General features: G+C 30.9%; 1 protein-coding gene across 4 annotated transcripts in view; it reads left to right on the top strand.

Annotated features, from left to right (window-relative positions):
* The window catches only part of LOC143057285 (uncharacterized), a 99,014-nt gene that overhangs the window by 63,407 nt on the left and 19,202 nt on the right, over positions 1-16,405 (top strand). For 3 of the 4 annotated variants that reach the window (XM_076230568.1, XM_076230569.1, XM_076230567.1), the window contains exons 7-16: positions 3,106-3,204; positions 4,035-4,100; positions 6,125-6,250; positions 7,943-8,065; positions 9,040-9,162; positions 10,418-10,555; positions 11,263-11,385; positions 13,542-13,664; positions 14,316-14,465; positions 16,118-16,260. In XM_076230568.1, the coding sequence (XP_076086683.1) occupies positions 3,106-3,204; positions 4,035-4,100; positions 6,125-6,250; positions 7,943-8,065; positions 9,040-9,162; positions 10,418-10,555; positions 11,263-11,385; positions 13,542-13,664; positions 14,316-14,465; positions 16,118-16,260 (1,214 nt within the window). The remainder of the gene's footprint in view (positions 1-3,105; positions 3,205-4,034; positions 4,101-6,124; positions 6,251-7,942; positions 8,066-9,039; positions 9,163-10,417; positions 10,556-11,262; positions 11,386-13,541; positions 13,665-14,315; positions 14,466-16,117; positions 16,261-16,405) is intronic. The other variant, XM_076230570.1, reaches the window with a different exon arrangement.

Genomic DNA, 16,405 nt, shown 5'->3' on the forward strand with positions numbered 1-16,405 from the left:
TCATCAATCAAGGCCGAACTTAAGACAATCACTGCTGTTTAAATAATTAAATTTGAATATCGAAAGTTGTCAGGTTATGAAAAAATCTTTCCTTTCTTATTTTCGTATTTTTCGTCTTTCTCCCTTTTGTAAATAAGAGCTTCATCACTGTTTTTTTTTTCTCTAAAAATGCATTAGAGAGGATCGCAATGGTCCTCAACTAAGAACGTTCTAGGTGTGGTACTTTATCAAACCTGTTGAACCAATTGTATTGCACCTTTATGTGTGGTCATCTGGACACTGAATAGGAAATTTAAACCGTTCTCAGGTAGCGAACACAATAATAAAAATTTCATGGTGGGTCATTTTTTACTGTGTGTCCATAATGGATTAAATGTCATTTTATGGTCCTAACAAGTTATAAATTTGATTATGGCAATTTTAAGTACAGGTTCTGGTTTAAATGTTTTGATTTGAAGACATCAGTCAAATGGTTTATTGTTTGTTTTCTGATCCTTTTTTTGTTAAGCCGATTTATCACCACTTGTATTTGAAAGAATGTATCTCTTGTTTGTCAATAAGACTTGTCTCAATTAGTATTCAAACTATAATTTATTGGGTTGCTCAGACCGATAGATATCAAATTCATCTTCTTGTTTAATTGTTAATATCGAGTAGCTCCACGGGTTAACCGGGGCCATATAAAAGAGACCATTTATGAAATAGTCAGTTCAATTATTAACGGTTGGATTTCAGTTTGCTATTTATTTCATTTTTTTTTATGTTAAAAAGTTTATGAGAGAAGTTATAGATCACCCTTATTTATTGTTTGTTGTACCCACAGCCAGATGTTATTTTAACAATAAACAACTGTATGTGTTTCTATGAATCACTAATATTTCTTTTGAAGGTTGCAAGGGTATGTATAAACAAAGTCGTGGTACGAATCGATTGTAATAGTGATTTTCACAAAACGAAAACAAACATAGCGTTAATTGTATATGAACAAATTAGCAATTATTGTACTTTTAGTTTATTTGAAAACATCATTTGTGTCAAAACAAATGTGTTTATCAATATGCAATTGCTAATGTCTTTTTTCAAAAGAGATAAAAGTTGACAGAAATGGAGCATATTCTGCAACACTGCGTGTAAAGATGAATCGAAAGATGTTAATGATGACCGATGATAAATTATGTTGCTACGGCTGGCGTCTTTGTGTCTTTTTATATATTCGTTAGCTTTTGAGAATATTTTAGAGGCTTGCAATTAGAAATTCAAACAGCGTTAAATGGTATACATACATACAAGAAGTTTTCTCCTTTATTTCTATGAGTGTGGTTAAAAATGTCAACAGAAGTACCATTGTTCATTAGTTGAAAATTTTCTTGTCCAATCACTTTTTTTGTACATGTAATAGCGTCGTCTATGAATTATTTGTCCTAAATTAAATCCTACAACGCAATTAATGATATTCATATTTCTCATACAATAAGTTTTCACGAAGCCGCTGTCCTGAAAAAATGAATACACTGATGTCATGTCTTAGTTTTCGAACTTTAAAAAAAAGTATAAGAAAGTTATATAACGGAGATATAGTACTTAATAAATTGTAATAAATTTTCAACACCTTGGTAACAGTAAATTTAAGTAAAACAATTTACTCTTTGTCAAATTACTTTTCCGAAACATGCAGCGCTTATGTTGTGTTGATTTATTAAACTTTGGCATACAGGTCGGAATTCTTTTGACTCATTAATAGTCATTATTTGTATTCCTTAAGGATGTACTAAGGTGATCTTAGGTAAAATTAAATAAATCAAGAATTTAAAATTCATGCTTTAAGCTGGATGAGTATTAGTTAAGGATCAAAATAAGCTAAAAATATTGATAGGTCATGGAGCTCCGTTTCGAGTTATTTGATGTATAAAATATGGCGGGAAAAGGCTGGCTCGGACGTTTACCTTATATTTGCATTGGTATTATTTGTGTCTAAAATCAAAAGAAAGAAAATCAAGAATCTGCTTAAATTTTGTTAAATGACCTTTTATGAGCTATTAAGTCTTATATAAACAAATAAATGGGTGTTATGGGGTAATTATTAGATGGACATGTTTCCATTATTATGCATTGGTTTGATTTTCTTAGTTTTTTACATATGATCAATCACCCATATGTTCTATTTTAAGATGTTAAAATAAAATAAAGGTCAAGCTTAATTTGTTTTGTGTCTATTCTTAGACATTGCAAACTGAAATGAAGCTGTATATTGATCGCTAATATACGTGCTATAGCAGTGAAATCTCCTCTTATGTACAAATATCTATTTAATTTCTCAGCCATGAAATCGAATTATCGAATTCCCAGGTGTTTCAAGTATCCATGATGGCAAATGTTTATTGAAGTTAAAAAATAATTTACAAAGTATCTCATTATCACAGTGATTAATTTTAACGAGCCTGTACATTTTTGTTTAAGAGTATTACTACTTCGATTATTTGTTTTATTCATGTTTCAAGTTTCTATTTGAAAAGATTCGTTAAGCTCTATGTTAAGTATGATGATTCAACTTCCAATAATAACGATTTCCGGAATTGAGAGTTTAGTATTTCTATCTTTTCATCTTTGTGTAATGATGTCATTAACCGCAGAACTATATTAGTATGTTACGTTGAGCAGAGTTCTTTTTAACCATTCTTCAAAGTTTTTGGCTTTGTTTACTTTTCATTTAATTGATCCGACGTTATTTGTTCCCTTTTAGGATAAATAACTCCTGTTTTCACACTTTATATATCTATTTCTGATACTATTAGCAAATCACTTCTTATGGTCGACCAACGCGCGCCACAGAACATTTAATTTAAACAGTTAGAATATCTTCCTTATTGGAAGCATTTCTTCTGGTATATACTTTTCATTTTGATCAATATTTATGCACTACCGGAGAACGAAGCAATGAAATAAAGGTATTCTTCATAGGACTGTCTTATTTAGTTTTGTACGTTCTGATTGGTCCATATGGCATATCCGATGACACTCAACTGCGCGGCTTATTTAAGAAGACATTTATACGATAACATTCTTATTGCATTATTTGACAGTTATTTTATGAATAAAACTTTTCAGACAACTCAATTTCGATTATTAACAATACTGTGGAAGAATACGCACCAAGCAAAAGGAAAGAACCACAGTTTGTTTCCGGTAATGCAATAAATCCTCAAGGTAATATCTATGAAAACCAGATACAGCAACCTGCACGTAACCTTGATGACAGGCAACGCATTAACCAGTTTCCATCTGAAAACATTGATAATGGTACTAACTGCATCCTGTGTTGTTCCGTTTTGTTTCCCAGATTTTCACTATCTTCATTGTTGTTCTGCACGTCCTGATTTTCGTTGTTTTCGATTTTGTTTGCACGTATTACCCTCAGAGGACCTCTTTGTTGATTTATTTTCTTTCTCTAATGTCCTGTTTCCTTCTTTACCTTATACTGCTATCATTTATCTCAAGTTAAATTTGTTTTCTTCTCTTGGTTCTTGTATTGCTTCAATCTGTATTTTATTTTGCGACGTTTTATTTTTCTTGATGACATATTTATTTTTCTGTCAAGCATAGTGTTTAGGCATTTGATATTTCCCGCATGCCTGTTTAGATATGTACAGTTTAACTATCAAAACTTTCTGGTGTTTTCACATTATATGTTTTGTATTTCATCATTAATGCCATCTTCATTTATACATTGTATGTATCTTATATCAATTCAAAGAAGGATAACTCAACTTGATTTTAGTCAATTTTCTGTTCATTATTTTGAAGTCTTTATTTTCATATCATCTTTCGTTTTTTGTATATTAGTAGTAAACAGTCTTATTATACTTTACCATTCTGACCTTTTGGATATAAACAAGTTATAAAAATCAGTCATATATATTGTACACCATATATTGTACACACTTTTTTTATACTTTATTTTTTTTAATAAAATACGATACTGTACAACAATCGGTCTTTTATACTGTACACCTTTGATAATACTACATTCTTTTTAGCTTATGGATATAAACCACGTTATAAAGATAGGTCATATATTAAAATTGTTGACCTGCGCGTAAAGGGTAAATATATGAAGCATTTGTCTCTCTTGGATGTTTTACCATGCTTATATGAATATTTGAAGCATGTGCTGTCTTAACTAAATATTTCAAATTATTAACACGGAAGACAAATTGTACTGATGCATTTTCTTCCATGAATGCTTGACTTTTTATATTTCAAACTCTTGAACTGTATCGGTTCTATGCAAGTTGTTCGTAGAATTCTAATTCATCGTGAATGTGTGAATCAATTCATTCAAACGCTTGTAGTCTATCCTTACATTGCAAGATCTATGACTCATCGTGGAGGGATTTGATCCTCCTCATATGAAACAAATTGAACTCATTTCATGTAAATGTTAGTTATTAACTATGTAGCATGTGCATACTTATACTAATCCAAAGTCTCAATTTTGGATGGTTTTGATATGTGACTGATACTATCCAGTGCTGAGATCCAGTGTTCGATCTATTAAACTCTTCTTGGAATGAGGAACTTAACCCTTCATTGTAAAATTGGCTGTTGCATGACTTAATACTTTGATGTGAGAACTCATGTATATGAGAAATCATGACCTCTACCTCACGGTTTTACATTGATTGTTATTTTGGATACAAATATATATACGGTTTAGATTTAGTATATGGTTGTACAATTATGAGTATCCTTTCAATGAACACTTTAACCTTTTACTGTCTTTCAATTCTTGTGTTTCATTATTTCATTAGTTAAAAATAAAAAAACCCTTCCATTCAAAAATGTGATAACAGTGACATGAAAACATACTCTTACATTATTATCATATTCAGCAGAGTTCTTTTGATGTTTGCCATGTGATATACAATAATCTGTATGAATGAATTAGTGAATGCATTGTTTTTACTGATATGCAAACATATTGCTGTGCATTTCTCTTTGTTTTTTTTTCATGAAACTATAGAAATATTGCCTAGATTTAACAGTGCATGTCTATGATGTTATTAGATTTGATTTTTTTTTATTGAAATATCAACAAATGTAATTTATTTCTGATTTATGTACTTGGAAATATAAGGAATAATCTGGAAAAGGGCTGGTATATAAAAGAGGATTTTGCCTCCTCGCTTTCATTTTTTATTTTAATGCTTTATTGACTGATAGATATATTTCTATGGACAATAATCCCTTGTTTATCACGGTTTATCACTGTCGTATTATTGCGTATGTTTTACATAGTTGGCAGATTTAGAAGTCGTTATTACATTGGTTTGTAAATTTATAACTGATGGGAACGTCATTCTTTTGTAAATTTCTAATTCTTTCAGACGTCACTCACCAGAGACTCTTAGAGTTAAATTTGCATTGATCATACAATTGATAATATAGTATGAAAATAACAACTGTTCATAGATAATAGTTGTTTTAATATATAATATGTTTGTTTCTTTTCAGCTGCTGCTGTTTGTAAATATTTTTCAAATGTTTTAACGTGATGAAAAAAGAAATATTTATGTTCATTTTATTAGGACAGAAAATATTTGCAATGTGAATTTCCTAGAGCTCTTTGTGAAAAGATTGAAAATGAAAAATAGATAATGATGTATCTTTTATTTTAAAAACATGTATATGTTTGCTAAGTACAACGTATCCATTTTATCCTTGCTAACGGTCAATGAATATAAGACATTATAATAATGAAATTGGATTTATTACAATAAATAGATTTAGCAGGGGACATTTTCATAGTTTGTTTATTATCCTCTTAAGTCAAACTATCTTTATTCTAGCTTGACTTAACCCACTAAAGTACAAAACATGTTTTTTTTATATACAACTTATTAATACTTTACATTCTGGATTTTTGGACAAACCTTTGAACTTGCTTATTTAGCTAATTGTTTTCATTTTGGTTTTACTTTAATGGACTTCTTTGTAAATATTTTCAGGGTTCTATCAGTCTGACAAAGACCTTTCAAGTCTGGAAAAGCTTCAGACTAATTTGTTAATACAAAGATATTTTGCAGTAAAATGATAAAGTAACACACTATGTTTTAACCTTTTTCAGCTGTTTCTGGATGTACCAGAAACCAAGGAGGATGTGATCATATCTGCGTAGACAGTTATAACGGTCATTTCTATTGTCGGTGTCGAGAAGGTTACCAACTACAGTCTGACGGGAAATCATGTAGAGGTATAGTAAACACAAAATATTGGGAGGAATGAAGTGAAGTATATCAGCGGCGGACTAACTATCAAAACAAATCCAAAAAATGTTAAATCAGTATTGTAAATGAAAGACAGTGTTAAAACTGAAAAAAAACATAAAAATATTTTTTTACTAATTCTCATTTTAATAAAATTATCTTAAAGAATTGTTTCCTTATAAGACCATAAAGAATTATTTTGTATGCGTGAAAATTCAATCTTAGACTGTCAGCAAATGGAATATAATATATAAATATGATTTTTTCCTACGGTTTAATCTAGATTATTAGGTCTTTCAACTTTTCGTGGAAAGACCTTTTGTTTTTCTTCTGATTATTATTTTTTTTTCTGCCGTCTGAGATGCTTTTTCGTTTTACAACATATCGAATGGATGTTTGGCCAATGATTTTGTACAGTAATGGGGGTTTCAAAACTCACCCTGTGTGACCGAACACTTATTCTTATAGGAGTTATCTCCCCGCGTCCCCTTTTTCTTGTTATCGCTATATCTCTAAAACCGTAAAAGATTTTTACAAACTGTTTTCAACAAATTGTTCGTCTACTCTTAAGAATGTTTTGTTTTATTTTGACTGGAGTGATCGGAAGACATCTTATGGGAGTTGTTTCCCTTTGAAAATTTAAGATAGACGATATGTTGGATAAATTCATACGGTATAAGTCGTAGAAGCCTACAGTCTTTTGATATGAAGTCCTTGGTCCATTTGAAGGAAATTGAGGTCAAGGTCAAAGGTCAAGGTCATGTTATAAATTTAGAATTTTGCTTGTTATCGTTATTCAAAAGAAACTGTTACAGTTAATGATATGATATTTTTGCCAAATTACTGTTTACAATAGGGCGCAACTTCAACCTATTCAGTCGAAGTGTTTTGGTTAACTCTTATAGGAGTTTTCTCCCCTTATGTATTTAAAATCATCATTTCTCCACAACCATACAAGTTATTGACCTCGGACCTTCCAATTTGAGTTCACTAATCCATGACCTTGAAATTGAGGTCAAGGTTGAAGGTCAATGTCATATTCTAAATTTTAGATTTTGCTTGTAATCTATATTCGAAAGAAACTGTAACAGTTAATGATATGATGTGTTTGCCAAATTACTGTTTACAATAAGGGGCAACTTCAACTCATTTAAGTCGAAGCGTTTTGGTCAATCCTTATGAGAGTTTTCTCCCCTTTTGTATTTGAAATCGATATTTCTCTACAACCATACAAGTGATTGACCTGGGGTCTTTTGATTTGAGATCACTGACCTATGACCTTGAAATTGAGGTCAAGGTCAAAGGTCAACTTGACGTTCTAGATTTTGACCTTTGCTTTAAATTCTTTGTTGTTCATTATAAAACAATTAAGTCTTCTGCATATACCTCTTAATCTTATTTTTTCATATCAGTTTGAGGTACCAAATTACATTAACAAGGAGTGACCTTTTCTAACATCTTTTTTTTAAATTTCATTCTTATTATCGAGGTGGAAAGACCTTCAATTGTTCTCTGAAGAATTGATTTTTAATATATATAGGAATCTTTCTATATTACACATTACTTAATATACATGTAAGGTATGTATTTAAAAAATTTGAATTGATTGACGAGTCATTTACATGACCTTATTTATATATTTCTTTTCAACTTCAATTTCTATTTATCTTTTGTTTCAGTGTCTAATCCATGTCGCGCATCAAACGGTGGATGTGACCATATATGTAAAAATGACAACGGTAGAGCCTCTTGTCACTGTCGGGATGGATATAAGATTTCTAGAGATAGCAGAAAGTGTCTAGGTAATTCGTGAGGACTTATATTAGTTGATATTCGCACAATAGTCCTTTTATTTCATGGAAATATTTTAAGGATGTACTTAGGTGAAATTTTAAAAATCAACAAACCAAAATTGATACTATATGTTGAAAGAGCACCAGTTAAGGAACAAAATAAGCTAAAAATATTGTTAGGTCATGGAGCTCCTTTTCGAGATATTTGAGTTTTAAAAAATGGTGGGAAAAGGCTGACTCGGACTTTTACCTTACATTTGCATTGGTATTATTTGGGTCTCAAATCAAAAGAACAAAAATCAAGAATCTGCTTAAATTTTGGAAAATGACCTTTTATGAGCTATTAAAGTCTTCTATGAAAAGAAAAATGGGTGTTATGGGGCAAAATATTTTACCCTGTTTTGATGGGAAAAAAACCAAGGAATCCGACATTTGACACCAATTTCCAAAATCTCACCTAAGTACATCCTTAAGGGAACATTATGTTTAACATTCAAGAAGTCAACAACACCAGGTAATACAATGGCAATCAAACATTGCACCATTTTTTGTAACGTTCTACAGTTACTATTACGGTATTGTACACATGTTTTGATTGTTTAAAATTAAACTAGCTTGCTGTTCGGTGTGAAGGCCATACTTTTGACACAAAGGTTTTACTTTTACAAATTGTTACTTGGATAGAGAGTTGTCTCATTGGCACTCATACCGCATCTTCTTTTATCCACATATAGACTTAGTTAAAGGCACAATCAAAATTTGACTTTTTAAAAATGTTTGATTAATTGATGAAATTGAGGAATTAAAAAAAAATAATTCAAGCTGGCAGGCTCATTGATTTGTAATCCAAACACGCCTTTCGTCTACATAAAACTTCTGTGGCGCTCGAAAATAAGCCAAAATCAATGCCGAAGTTTGCGACTTTTGTCCGATGTTTTGTATTGTTATTCTTTATTCTTTCTATTTATTTTATTTATTTTTAGACATTGATGAATGCACTAATGAAAATGGAGGTTGTACACAGTCCTGTATCAATACTGCCGGTTCTTTTAAGTGTACCTGTACACCAGGGTACCAGTTAGGTGTAGACGGTAGATCTTGTTACAGTAAGTGCTGTTTTTATTACAATTATTTTCTGTGTTGATCAGTTAGAAAAGCTAGTAGCATATTGGCTGTTAGAAATCGTTGTGTAAATAAATAATTCATTTGATTTAGTGCTAACTAGTTAACTGTTCCTAGATGAACACTATATGATATGATATCATAAGACTGTAGACTACTACTTTTATTTGTACACCTGTGTCTTCCATTCAAGTCTGTTGAGGAGTAAAACTATATGATAATATGTATGTCTGGCAGAAGTATCATTCTTTAATTCTTCTCAACTTCTATAGTCAGATGAAATAAAATAATGATACAATTCAAAACCATATGTTACTTTCATGTGGTTGAATTTAGATATTAAATATGTAAAGGGAAAAGGAACTAATACATCAGATCTTTCTCAGAAGTCCTTTTTAACATAAAAACAATCGGTTGCACTGAATAAATTCATGTTTTGATAAAGAAAAAGAAATTCTCGATGAAATGATAATGATATTTATTATTTTAATGCTGCATGAAGATGCTAGATGCTATTATGGTAGGTAAAAAGAATCTTTATTTTAATCATAACACACATTGTTACATATAGAAGAAATTAAAAAGACATTATCTTGCTGTAATTCTTTTCCATCAATAAAAAACTTTTATTAACTTAGATTGCCACTTGTTTTAAATCATAAACAATGTTAAATTGTTATTTATAGGCAATCATACCACATCTTCTTTTTTTTATATTAAATGTACATGATAACACTTAGAAGTATCTTTTATTTTTTTACAAGAAAACATTTATGACAAACACAATTTATAATGAAGTAAAAGCTTACAAAAGTAATCTCATAAGTTGATTTTATAAAGTAATAGAAATAATAATAATACCAAAGTAAATGTTTTGTCGAAATAAACTTATGTCATTTATTCTAACATGCTTACTTTAAGAGGTAAGGAAGGCCAGTGATTTAGAGTTTATGAAAGGTAATTTGAATATTTATTGTTGTTTATTTATATGTGCTAGTAGACATATTGTACGTGTGCAACAAAGAACTTGTTTTGTAAACTATAGAAAATTAAAATTTCCCCAGTATCTATTTTATGAATGGGAAAAAATCTAAATTATCAAATCTTACTTGAATTTTATTATTAAGAATTATAAAATTGTAGATATTTTTTTTCAAGGTATGATACCACCTCATGGCGTATATTATACTTCACATTTCCTTTACTCGTTAATAAAACTCTTAAATTATTTTGTTATAGGAATTGAATTAGAACTGGTAGACAGTTGTGCAATACAAAATGGAGGATGTGCCCATAAATGTCGTCATGGTGATAAAGGTCCCGTATGTTCCTGCAGGAAAGGATACTTCTTACAAGCTGATGAAAAGTCGTGTGCAGGTACATGTTTAACCCCTCAGAACATTTGAGACACAAAGGCTTGCTTTATTCATTTCAGGCAAATATATATGTCTGTAGATGCCAAAATTCGTTATACACATTTAATGAATAAGGAATAATGATCTTTATAATAATCTTCATTTCAAAATCCACCAATAATGATATCTGATTTCAAGGACTTGAAATGTGACTAAATTGAACAGCTATTTTATTTCATGTTTCAAAATACACTTTTATCAGTCAAAAATATTTTAATGTAGCTTTCTTTTGTATCAGACGGTTTCTATCAAATAAGAACATAATAAGACCTTACTTTGACTTGTAATGGTCTTTCTGTTACTTCTTGTGACTTGGATGGAGAGTGGTCTCATTGGCACTCATACCACATCGTCTTATATCTATATAGGTATCCTTTAAAAACATGAATTTAAAAGTAACGTCTAGCTATTTGTTTTGATTTGTAATAATGTTTTTTCTAGATACTATTGTCACTTTGTAATGGAGTCTAGAGAAATAGAAAATAAACTTCTCTTAAATATAAAAACGTTTTTTATTTTATTTAAGCCAATCAAACAAAATAATCTTTATCATTATCTATCCAATGTTATGATATATTAATGTATGTACAATACTACACACAAACTCTCAATAAGTATCAAACTTACTCCAAACTAAAGATTCATCCTCTTTCACCTGTTGCTTTGTAGACAAAGATGAGTGTGGATTAGGGGACGACTGTTGTACACAGTTATGTAATAATAAACCTGGTGGATACTCGTGTGGATGTCGACCTGGGTTTGTACTTAACCATGATGGATGTGTATGCGATGGTAAGTTATTATAGGGCTGCTTCTTCTTAATGGGGTTGTTTAACGACATGAGTAACTTATTAGCGTCTTGCACGGTCGAAAATTATAGACTTTACCCACTTTACTGAGTTATGATATGTTTAATATGCAAAGTGGAACGAGTCACTTACCAACAAAAAGCCAAAGTAAACGGTGAGTAAAATCTAAGATGGAATTTGTCCAGTTAACATACTAGTTAACTCTGCAAACATGAGTATTATATCTGCTTCCTAACAAACAGTTTATTCCTAACGGAACTGTTGGATTGTATGCGTAAAAGTACCAGGATTATAATTTAGTACGCCAGACGCGCGTTTCGTCTTCATAAGACTCGTCAGTGACGCTCATATCAAAATATTTATAAAGCCAAACAGGTACAAAGTTGAAGAGCATTGATGATCCAAAATTCCAGAATATAAAATAATGTCCGATCTTTTCACACAAGATAATTTATACAATTTTAATTTTGTAAAGTTGTTTAATTCAGTTTGATTGTGGATTGCACAGACACGAACAAAAGATAGCATAAAGTTCTATTTAAACGAAATATAATGCCACCAATAAATGTTAATTTCTTAAACAGCTGAAAAGAACCTGCAGATCAACTCAACATAGGAATAAATAGGCGGTTGTGTGTTCCGTATATGTCTATGATAATGTATTTGTTACTAAGACTTGGTCTGTATATGTCAATTTTTGTGTAATTGTTATTAAAGATACTAGCTTTGTCTTCTGTATTCTAGTATGTCAATTTTTATACGCCCGTCAAAATTTTGACGGGACGTATTATGGTATACAAATGTCCGGTGTCCGTCCGTCTGTCTGTCCGTCTGTCTGTCCGTCCGTCTGTCCGTCTGTCCGTCTGTCTGTCCGGCGTAAACATGTCGCACCGTAACTTGAGAACGACTTATCTAAATTTCATGAAACTTGATATAGTTGTTTTTTATGATGGTCAAATGATCTGTATACTTTTTGGTGAAAATAAGATTTAAACTTTTTGAGTTACGGCACTTTGTAACTAAAACAGGGGTGTGTTTTTTTTCACATGTCGCACCGTATCTCAAAAACCATTCTTGATTATTGCTTAAAACTTTACACACTTCTTAGTTATATTAATCTTAATATCTGTATACTTTTTGGTGATGATTTAAAATTTGATGCGACTGTCATACAAGTGAGAGGTTTAGCTAGCTATAAAACCAGGTTCAATCCACCATTTTCTACATTAGAAAATGCCTGTACCAAGTCAGGAATATGACAGTTGTTATCCATTCGTTTGATGTGTTTGGACTTTTGATTTTGCCTTTTGATTTTTGATTTTCCTTTTTGAATTTTCCTGGGAGTTCAGTATTTTTGTGTTTTTACTTTTTGAGTTATTGAGTATTTTGTAAAAAAGGGGGAGGGTTTTTTACATGTCGCGCCGTATCTCAAAAACAATTCTTGATTATTGCTTAAAACTTTACACACTTCTTAGTTATATTAATCTTAATATCTGTATATTTTTTGGTGATGATTCAAAATTTCATTTTTGAGTTATTGAGTATTTTGTAAAAAAAGGGGAGGGTTTTTTACATGTCGCGCCGTATCTCAAAAACAATTTATGATTATTGCTTAAAACTTTACACACTTCTTTCTTATATTAATCTAAAGATCTGTATACTTTTTGGTGATGATTCAAAATTTCATTTTTGAGTTATTGAGTATTTTGTAAAAAAGTGGGAGGGGTTTTTTACATGTCGCACCGTATCTCAAAAACGATTTATGATTATTGCTTAAAACTTTACACACTTCTTTGTTATATTAATCTAAAGATCTGTATACTTTTTGGTGATGACTCAATATTTTATTTTTGAGTTATTGAGTATTTTGTAAAAAAAGGGGAGGATTTTTTTTTCACATGTCCCGCCGTTTCTCAAAAGCAATAAATGGTAATAGCTTAAAACTTTCTCAGAAACTATTTATGATTATTGCATAAAACTTCCACACAAGACGTCGGGCGTATCATGCGCTCATGGCGCAGCTGTTTATTGTGTATTTGCTACTATACAATTCTTTTGTGTGTTCTCTATATGTAAATAATTATTATGTATTTGCTGTTTCAAAATACTTATCTTCGAAGTGTACAACTATATTTCCAGATGTTGATGAATGTTTGAATGACAATGGCGCCTGTGAACAAATATGCGTAAACTCAGAAGGTTCCTTTAGCTGTGCTTGTAAAGAAGGATTTCGATTGGCTCAAGACAGACGTAGATGTCTCCGTATGTTTTTTCTATTTCATTGGTGTAATAGTGGCGTTTAATGAACAAAAATGGTCAGGTAGAAAAATAATGGTTTAAGAAAAGGACCCTTCATGTTCATCTATAAAATAATAAACATTCACATGAAAAACGCACTTAATTGTTTATGATCAATTAGCACATTTTGACACATTTTAAAAAAAGGAGAAGGTACGAAAAGAATATAGTTTTGATATGTTTTTTTTATCACTCATATATATAGAGTATTTGAACTTGTTTAATATGTTTTATATTTTTTGAATGTTTATTATACAAATACAAAGTTTTGCATGCGAATTAAATAAAACAATTTCAATGTTATTATGTTGATAGAGAAATCCTGTATATTTCAATATTTCTAAAAAGTTGATAAAATTGGACCAGGGTCTTAATAAAGTACAATAGACGAATATACTGTTAAACCACCATGTACATTTACATTTAATAACTTGTTTTGATTTATGCCATTATATTAAACTAAGTAATTCATTTGTTTAGAGGTAGTGGCGAACATTTAAATATCTTAAGAAAAAGTAAAATTGGTAATGATGGTCATGAGCCTTTTGATAGAATTCTTTTTAGTAATTACATGTGTTCTTATCATATTCTTTATGTTATGTTGTTTTGATTTAGTATTAACCCCAGTGACTCCAGCTCCCACATTGGGACCTGGTCGTGGTGACCTTCCAGATCTTAGATTTGACACCACACCTAAAGCTGTTATTCCGATCACGGAATCAGAACATTTAAGAGATGCAGTTATTCAGAGTAAAATTACATTTGGTAGGTAGATTATAAATGACAGCATTCAATGATTTCTTTATGCAAAATATTAATCTTGATATATTTTATATTTATACATGCAGCCTTTAACGGAACACATGTTGGTAAGAATTTTTTACAAAGATATATATTTTTTATATCCAGATCTATTGTACATAAATAAATTAAATCATTTAAATGACTTTCAGCAAAGTTCAGCCCTTTTTAGCTCACCTGGCCCAAAGGGCCAAGTGAGCTTTTCTCATCACTTGTCGTCCGTCGTCCGTCGTCTGTCGTCGTCGTCGTCGTTAACTTTTACAAAAATCTTCTCTGACACTACTGGGCCAAATTTAACCAAACTTGGCCACAATCATCATTGGGGAAATCTAGTTTAAAAATGTGCGCGGTGAGCCGGCCAACCAACCAAATAAGATGGCCTCATGGCTAAAAATAGAACATATGGGTAAAATGTAGATTTTGGCTTATATCTCTGAAACGAAAGCATTTAGAGCAAATCTGACAGGGGATAAAATTGTTTGTCAGGTGAAGATCTATCTGCCCTGATATTGTCAGATAAATCGGACAACCGGTTGTAAGGTTGTTGCCCCAGAATTTGTAATTTTAAGGAAATGTTGCCGTTTTTGGTTATAATCTTGAATATTTTTATAGATAGAGGTAAACTGTGAACAGTAGTAATGTTCAGCAAAGTAAGATCTACAAAAAAGTCACCATGACAAAAATGGTCAGTTGAACTCTTAAAGAGTTATTGTCCTTTATTGTCAATTTTTGTCAAATTTTCGTAAATTTTTGTCATCTTGTACAAAAATCTTCTCCTCTGAAACTACTGTGACAAATTTAACCAAACTTGTCCACAATCATCATTCGGGATTATAAAGTGTCCGATGACCCTGCCTGCGAATCATGATGGCCGACATGGCTAAAAATAGAACATAGGGTAAAATGCAGTTTTTGACTAAAATCTCAGAAACCAAAGCATTTAAAGCAAATCTGACGAGATTGATTTGTTCGTAAGGTCAAAGTCTATCTGCCCTGAAATTTTCAGACCAATCAGACAACCGGTTGTTAGGTTGCTGCCCCGGAATTGGTAATTTTCAGAAAATTTTGCAGCTTTTGGTTATTATCTTGACTTTTATTATAATTCTTTATTTGTCGGAGTTCAACTATTGCTCTATATTTCATTTCACTTTTTAAATGATTACTGTAACATTATGAAGAAAATAACTGACGTTTTATCTTTCCTTATTTTGAATTCCCTTTCTATATGTTAAATCGGGAACAATTGTCCGACGAAGGAATTTGCTTTAAAGATAAACTACATTGTTGAAGTTGAATAATAAACTATATACATTGATATATGTACCCTTCAATATATTTAAGCTAAATCATAAGTTTTGTGTTTAACTAACAGTGGACTTATATATCTAAGTAATTATTAATTTTCGTAATTTGAGAACACAATGCATTCTGAGGACACCCAATTCCTTGTTTTTATGTTTTTTGTGTCCTATAAAGTAACAAAAAATTGTATGTTTGCGAGTACTTGAATTCGTGTCTTCGTCATACACACGAAAACAGGTAGCCCATTACAATACTAATGAATTCAAAATACTTCTTTACTTCATAGATCTTTGTTATTTTGTTTTCTTTTATAGAGTGCAGACTTGGAACATTTGGTGACGAATGCGAGTATGACTGTTACAATTGTCAGAATGATGCAAGATGCACTGCAGAGAAAGATGGATGCATTTGTACAACTGGCTGGATAGGTCCGATCTGTAATGATACATGTCCAAAGGTAAATTAGATGCAAAAGTAGTTTCTGGATGCTTATGTCTCATTTATAATATACGATTCAAGATATAAACCAAATTTAAGGGAATCAAATGAACTGTAAGAAAATAAGAGATCGAGGTTTTCAACTGGGTAAAAATCTTCGCTCT

The sequence above is a fragment of the Mytilus galloprovincialis genome, chromosome 13 (genome assembly GCF_965363235.1).
Source record: "Mytilus galloprovincialis chromosome 13, xbMytGall1.hap1.1, whole genome shotgun sequence".
NCBI classification, from domain to species: domain Eukaryota; kingdom Metazoa; phylum Mollusca; class Bivalvia; order Mytilida; family Mytilidae; genus Mytilus; species Mytilus galloprovincialis.